The following is a 6,491-nucleotide window of genomic DNA, read 5'->3' on the forward strand; positions in this document are numbered from 1 at the left end:
TATGTAGGCATGTATGCATGCATGTTTGAAGGGATGCATGCGTTTATGTATGTATGTATGCATGCATGCATGCATGTATGTATGTACGTACGCTCGCAATGTATAAATTTACCTTTTTTTCCTACTGCTAAGTAAATGGCTTCTATTATAGGTATGTGTGTATGTATACATGCATGCATGTGTGCGTGTGTGTGTGTGCTATGTATAATTTTTCCCATATTGGAGATCCTGTTTCCTCCTCCTGAATGATTGACTTCTTTGGTATATATTTTCAACAACGATGATACATTCACAGGCACCTTGTATAGTATTTATCGATGAAATCGATGCCATTGGATCAACTCGGAAGCAGTGGGAAGGGCATACAAAGAAAACACTTCATCAATTGCTAGTCGAGATGGATGGTTTTGAGGTCAATGAGGTGCTGACTGGGTTTCCCACAGGCCCTTTTTTCTAGCATGGCAGGGTGTATAACATCTAAATTTCTGAAGAGGTTGACCTGGTGTGCAGGGTATTATCGTTGTGGCGGCCACAAACTTGCCTGAAATTCTCGATCCTGCCTTGACTCGGCCTGGGCGATTTGACCGCCATGTATGCGTTTTGTGCTGTGTTTATACATTAGCTTTTCCTTATACCAGGTCCCTTACAGGCTGGTGGATCGTCTATCAGCCTCAGAGGGGGACCTCCCCAGCCCCGATCCCCGGCCTTTGATGGCAGGAAGGGGTTTTTCTATAAGCTAATTAAGTGGGCAACTGCTTCATGTAACAGGTGGTCGTAACAAACCCAGATGTACGAGGGCGACAGGAGATCTTGGAGCTTTATTTACTCAACAAACCTGTGGCTGAAGACGTCGATGTGAAGCTGCTGGCCCGTGGCACACCTGGTTTCAATGGTGCAGGTAATACATATGCATAGTTAGAAAATTTGATAGACTTCTGTTTGAAAGCCCTTACTGTGGCCCTTTCTTGCTGTAGATTTGGCAAATCTGGTAAACATGGCCGCTCTGAAAGCTGCTGTTGACGGAACTGAGACAATCACTAGCACCCAGTTGGAGTTTGCCAAGGATAAAATAGTAATGGGAACTGAGCGCAAGTCGTTTGTTCAGTCCGAGGAATCCAGGAAAGTAAGTAGACAGCTTCTTCAGACCTTGTGTGTGTGTGTGTGCACGCATGTGCATGCAATTTCACACATGCGGGTGTGCATGGGCATGTGTCTCGTGGGAGGGCACAGGGTTATGAAGTGCCTCATCACCCTTCCCAAGCTCCCTTGATTGATCTTTTTTTAATAGCATGGCTACTTTGCACCTGCATTTAGTTCTGGTTTCGAGCTGATGCCCAATGTGGGTATGGCAATTCCTCATTGGAGATCTGCCGGGCATAACAGAGTAGAGTTTTTAGTAGGAGCATCTGTGCAAGTCCTACACTACCTGGGCTCCTTACTTGGTGGCCGTCATGCCTAGGCAACTAGGTCTCCCGGGGCTACGCCTTAAGGGAGTAACGAAACTGCTTTCGGCGAATTTAATGACCAAAGCGTTTCTCTGTTCGAGTCCAGGGACGGCTCCAGCTGTCCCTGACCTTGGCTCAAAAAACAAAACATTTAGTTCTGGTTTAATGTGGTTTTTGAACACATATCCATGACATTCTTTTTGGGCTCGTCTGCTTGCAGCTGACTGCATATCATGAAAGTGGCCATGCTGTTGTAGCATTCAATACTGCTGGTGCCCATCCTATCCACAAAGCAACCATCACTCCCCGAGGCAATACACTTGGAATGGTATCGCAAATTCCTGACAAAGATGAGATGTCTGTCAGTAAGATACAAATGCTAGCACGACTTGACGTTGCTATGGGTGGACGGGTTGCTGAGGAATTAATCTTCGGCACCGAGCAAGTGACTACTGGTGCTCGCAGTGATCTTCAGCATGCCACTGCGCTTGCACGACATATGGTAAGGAATATGTTTCTCGTACCTCGTTACATTGACTGAGGCAACACACTTGGGTAAATCCAACCTGGTGTGAGTGTCTGCTGGCGTGCGTGCAGATGGATGGATGCTACATGCATAAATGATGCATGTAAGTCTGTATCTATGCACGTATGTATGTATATATGAATGTTTGTATGGATGCATAGATGGATCCATGGATCGATGGATGTATGTTTGTATGTTTGTATGTATGCTTGGTTGGTTGTTGGACGCATTGTTGGAAGCACGAATGCATGATGGATGGATGCATGTATGTATGCTTGGTTGGTGATGGATGCATGCATGCCTTGCTATGTGTGAATGTGTCTGTGAACAATGAATGATATGCACGTCTCATTTGAACACCTAAGGTTAATGGTTTTGGCTTTATACAAAATAGAATCTCACATATCATATTTTGCTGGCATTTATGACCTACATAAGCCTTGGATTATTATTTAATGATAATAATAATAATAATTCTAAAAGTCATAATCATAATAATATATTATTATCACATATCATAATATTATTAAGTTACTACATACATATTTTAACTCACGCACGCACGTACTCTCTATTTGCAGTGGCAGCAGCATATAATATCTATATCATAATATATATACATATATTTCTTAATAATTGTTTTATCATAATACATAATATCTACTATATATTAAATCTAATTAGGACAATTATATTATTGTAATCGATTATACAATTGCATATTCATTTAATCAATATTCAACTGTGGCGCAGGTGTCAGAATGCGGAATGAGCGAGAGTGTCGGGCCGATATATATTGCAGTTGATGATCAAAGACCAAGCCAGGAGATCCAGAGAAATATAGATGCAGAGGTGACACTTCAGAACTTTGCATTGAAGGGCTGCTAAAATGGCAGTCTGATATCATTCTGGTCATCCTTTTTTTTCTTCATACTCACGTAAAGTGGTTTCTCTCTCAGGTGGTAAGGTTGCTAAAAGAAGCATATGAACGCGTCAAAGCCCTTCTGAAAAAGGTTATCATTGCAGCTCTTGAGCTGGTCGTACAAAACATGTCAATATTTCTTGACTGCATGCGAGATGACCTTTGTCACTTAACTAGCTTTTTTATATAATTACAGCGTGAAGCTGACCTACATGCCCTGGCAAGTGCGCTTTTGGAGCACGAGACACTGACATCCAAGCAGATACACCAAATTCTCTCCCCTTTCCAGCAGACAGACGAGACCACCACAGAAGTTGCGAGCTGACCCAAAGATGCCCCTCTTCTCTGTGCATTCATATTGTACCCTTACAAGGGTACTTGTAAGATGTCAATGATATTTCTAGGCCAGTGAATTTTTATTTCCATGTAAATGTCAAAGGGTTGTAATTCATTTGAACAATTAATCTCTCTCTCTCTCTCTCTCTCTCTCTCTCTCTGGTTTTGGATCAACATTCTCCCGGAAGCAAATGAAGCTTTCAAGTTGATGGTTCATGGATTTTTTTGTTTGTTTTTGAGCCCAAATTGGTGTCTCTGCTGATTGCCCCCTCTTGAGAGGGCGTGATTCCCTCAGCAGCCGTAGTAACATCCTCTTCTCCCTGTTTGTCCCTTTTTCCCCCTTCACACTTTTAGGGTGAGTGAGCATTGCATGTCGTGTTCTCATCTTGATGTCCAGACCAGTCTTTTGGTCGTAATAATTCTTTCTATTTGTTACGATCCCTTAGTGCTAGGCTTATTATGGCTGAGTCTGTCCTGCATCTCTGGAGCAGAAACTCAGTACACAGACTTTTGCATGAATGTATGCTCTTATGTGTGTGTGTGCATGGGGTGTGTGTGTGGGAGCATATATTAATACCAAGTTCTATACCCACTATTGGGCACTGATGGCGTTAGTGGGGATGCCGTAGTATCTAGTCCATATACTATGCATGATGGAGTCGATGGTTTATTGTCTTGTGGATGAATACCATTAGGTTATAAATTGCACTTTCTTATAAGGTGAATTTGGGCATGTTCTTGGATTCATCTAGGTGTCTTCTTGATGTTGTTCACACTCACGGCATGGCACAAGCATGTCTAGACCGTCCCCAGGTGTAAACTGAATTTTCATATCACGGCAGGAGGTTCATAACTGTTCTCTACTGTTTGATTCTTGCAGCCTATCAACTAGGTAGGGAGACTTGAACATTATTTGAAAGTTTCTTTTTTTGTGCTTCACTTATGTGTGAAGTAGTGGCGGGTATATGTCTTATGTGTAACAAATCATTCAGCAACGTCATAACTGCATTGAAAAACAAAATTGTATCCATCCTTTTGGTGGTGGTGTTCGTGAAGTACACAAGTACAGGCCCAGCTACTTGTCATGTGACAAGTTCTGGCTTGAACGGCTGTGACTTGAACTGAGGAATGTAGAGTGCAGACATGATGCCATATTATTAAAAGATGATGCCGTATTATCAAAGTTTGATAAGGTTGATTATGGTCTTTTACTTTGCTTCTCGTTGGATTTGGAGAGTTGGATCATAATATGACTCCAGTAAAAGTGCTACTGCACGGTTATCATTTGGTTTGAGGGCTTTCTATCGAGATATGATCCCATGAAAGAGTACACCCCTTATCTCCCTTGAGCAAGACAGATCGGTTCGGCCATGTAGCAAGCCTACAAAAACACACATCTCAATGTAGCGATATGGCCTTGCATTCATGTTATGGATATTTTCTTCCTTTTCACGTCTGCCCTTTTCTTCACATATTCAAAACTAGAGCCAAGATCTTGAAAGCATGCTGTCCTTTTCATCCCTCTCTTATGGATTTCTAAAGAGCTTGAGAATATGAGTCTGCATAGAGCCAAAATCTTGAAAGCAATTAAAATATTGAGCAGTAGTGATGAAGAGTTCCAAATTGTGAAAGAAGTATGAAGAGTTGAGACCGTGAATCCATGAAACTAGATGCCAAGGAAGAAGAAATCCAGGAAGAAAACATAAGTAGGATGGAAGAAAAGAAGGCGACTTAAGGACATAGAAAGGAGGAGGAAATCGAAAAGTATGAGAGTTGGGAATAGAGGATCTAGTGACATAAATGAAAGAAAAAGAAATGAGAAGAAAAAGAAAAAGAAGATGAGAAATGGGAAGCCGTCACCTGCTAGCTACCTGAGCTGAGCCAAAAGAGTACATAAGAAATACCAAATAGTGTAGGGGCGCCAAATGTCAGGAGATGTTGATATCAAGTGTCCACGAGTAAGGGATTATAGGACCTTTCACTCTACCGTGGTGGTTTGCATAAAAGCAAGTGGTGATGAACATAGTGGCTTGGCAAAACCAAGGAGGAAGCTACCAAAGTGATACATCAACTATAATTGCCCCGACACTCAACAATGAACATCAATATTGATAATTATGATAATTTCATGTATGATGATCAAGGCCGAAATGCCCAAAATGTTTGATGTGATCCTGTTGAGAAGTTGTGTAGAGAACTAGTAGTGTGTGCAAAGAGTCAGAAGAAAATGTGACCAAAACCAAAGGGGTGCTCATTGAAGAATTAAGATACGAACAAATGGAGAAGTAACGAGGAGCCAAGATTACTTGGGAATTCGAGGAGGACCTTGAGATGGTATATCCATTGGCCATCAATGTCAAAAAGTTGAGACTGAACGCAATCATCCCAAGGCAGCCCAAGGGCCAATACCTGGAGTTCAACCAAAGCTAGATAAAGTATTGCAAGATCCAAATGTTGAAGCTTGAAGAAAGAAGGAAATCCAATTCGAGCCCTTGCTCCCGCCCTGGACTTCCAACCTTTGTGCCATCTCAGCCCGCTGAGCTTTTCGCCCGCTTCACCCCCCCCCCTCCCCATGCGTGAGTGCAAGCCTCTTGGTCACCCGCCCTTCAGGTCTCAGCTTTTGGATTTTTTTTTTTGGCGAGTTTTAGCGTTTTTTGGTCTTCACTTCTCTGAGAGGGCTCCATGGCAGCTGGTCCGTCATCCTCGGCCGAGGACACCATCCCTTGTATTTCCTTCTCAGAAGTGGAACTCCAGCTCCTTGCTTCAATAGTTGCCTACATGGAGGTCACCTCCTTGGACTTTGCCCGGTGCATGGACAACTCAGGGATCTTTTGTAGGCAAGCCTTATTAGGCGAGTGTGGAAAGGTCACTGATATTCATTCTTTGGGGCGTGGATACACCAAGTCGAGTTTGATTCGTTTGCAGCATCGGATAGAGCATGCAGTTGAGCCTCGTTTTATTACGCATTGCTTAGGCCTTCTTTTTGAGGTGGCAACATGGCTTCGACCCAACGTCAAACCCTCTGGTTAGCATCTCCTCAGGCTTTCCCGTGATGATTATTTTCTTTCCTGGATTCAGGAAGGAATACCTTCCCCTCCTACCGGTGATAGGTGGTCGGCGGGAGAGTGATGGAACCCCCCCAACCATCACCGCTTTAGTTTTAGCTCGGACGACAGGGATTCCCTCTCTTCATATCTGCAGAGCCGCTCTGGAGTTAGTTCCTCATGTCATATCGCTTTCTTGCCTTCGTGGAGCTCCTATG

The 6,491-nt window shown here is 43.1% G+C and overlaps 1 protein-coding gene across 1 annotated transcript in view; it reads left to right on the forward strand.

Moving 5' to 3' along the window:
* LOC147636567 (ATP-dependent zinc metalloprotease FTSH 9, chloroplastic/mitochondrial-like) overlaps window positions 1-3,361 on the forward strand; it is a 40,068-nt gene extending 36,707 nt beyond the window's left edge. The window contains exons 10-17 of the mRNA XM_086799994.1: window positions 296-421; window positions 511-591; window positions 769-898; window positions 975-1,123; window positions 1,666-1,947; window positions 2,725-2,823; window positions 2,931-2,984; window positions 3,090-3,361. Coding sequence (XP_086656120.1) covers window positions 296-421; window positions 511-591; window positions 769-898; window positions 975-1,123; window positions 1,666-1,947; window positions 2,725-2,823; window positions 2,931-2,984; window positions 3,090-3,218 — 1,050 coding nt within the window. The 3' untranslated portion in view covers window positions 3,219-3,361. The remainder of the gene's footprint in view (window positions 1-295; window positions 422-510; window positions 592-768; window positions 899-974; window positions 1,124-1,665; window positions 1,948-2,724; window positions 2,824-2,930; window positions 2,985-3,089) is intronic.
* The last annotated feature ends 3,130 nt before the right edge of the window (window positions 3,362-6,491 follow it).

The sequence above is a fragment of the Cibotium barometz genome, chromosome 7, assembly GCF_041138505.1.
Source record: "Cibotium barometz isolate CiBa-2024 chromosome 7, ASM4113850v1, whole genome shotgun sequence".
Lineage (NCBI taxonomy): Eukaryota > Viridiplantae > Streptophyta > Polypodiopsida > Cyatheales > Cibotiaceae > Cibotium > Cibotium barometz.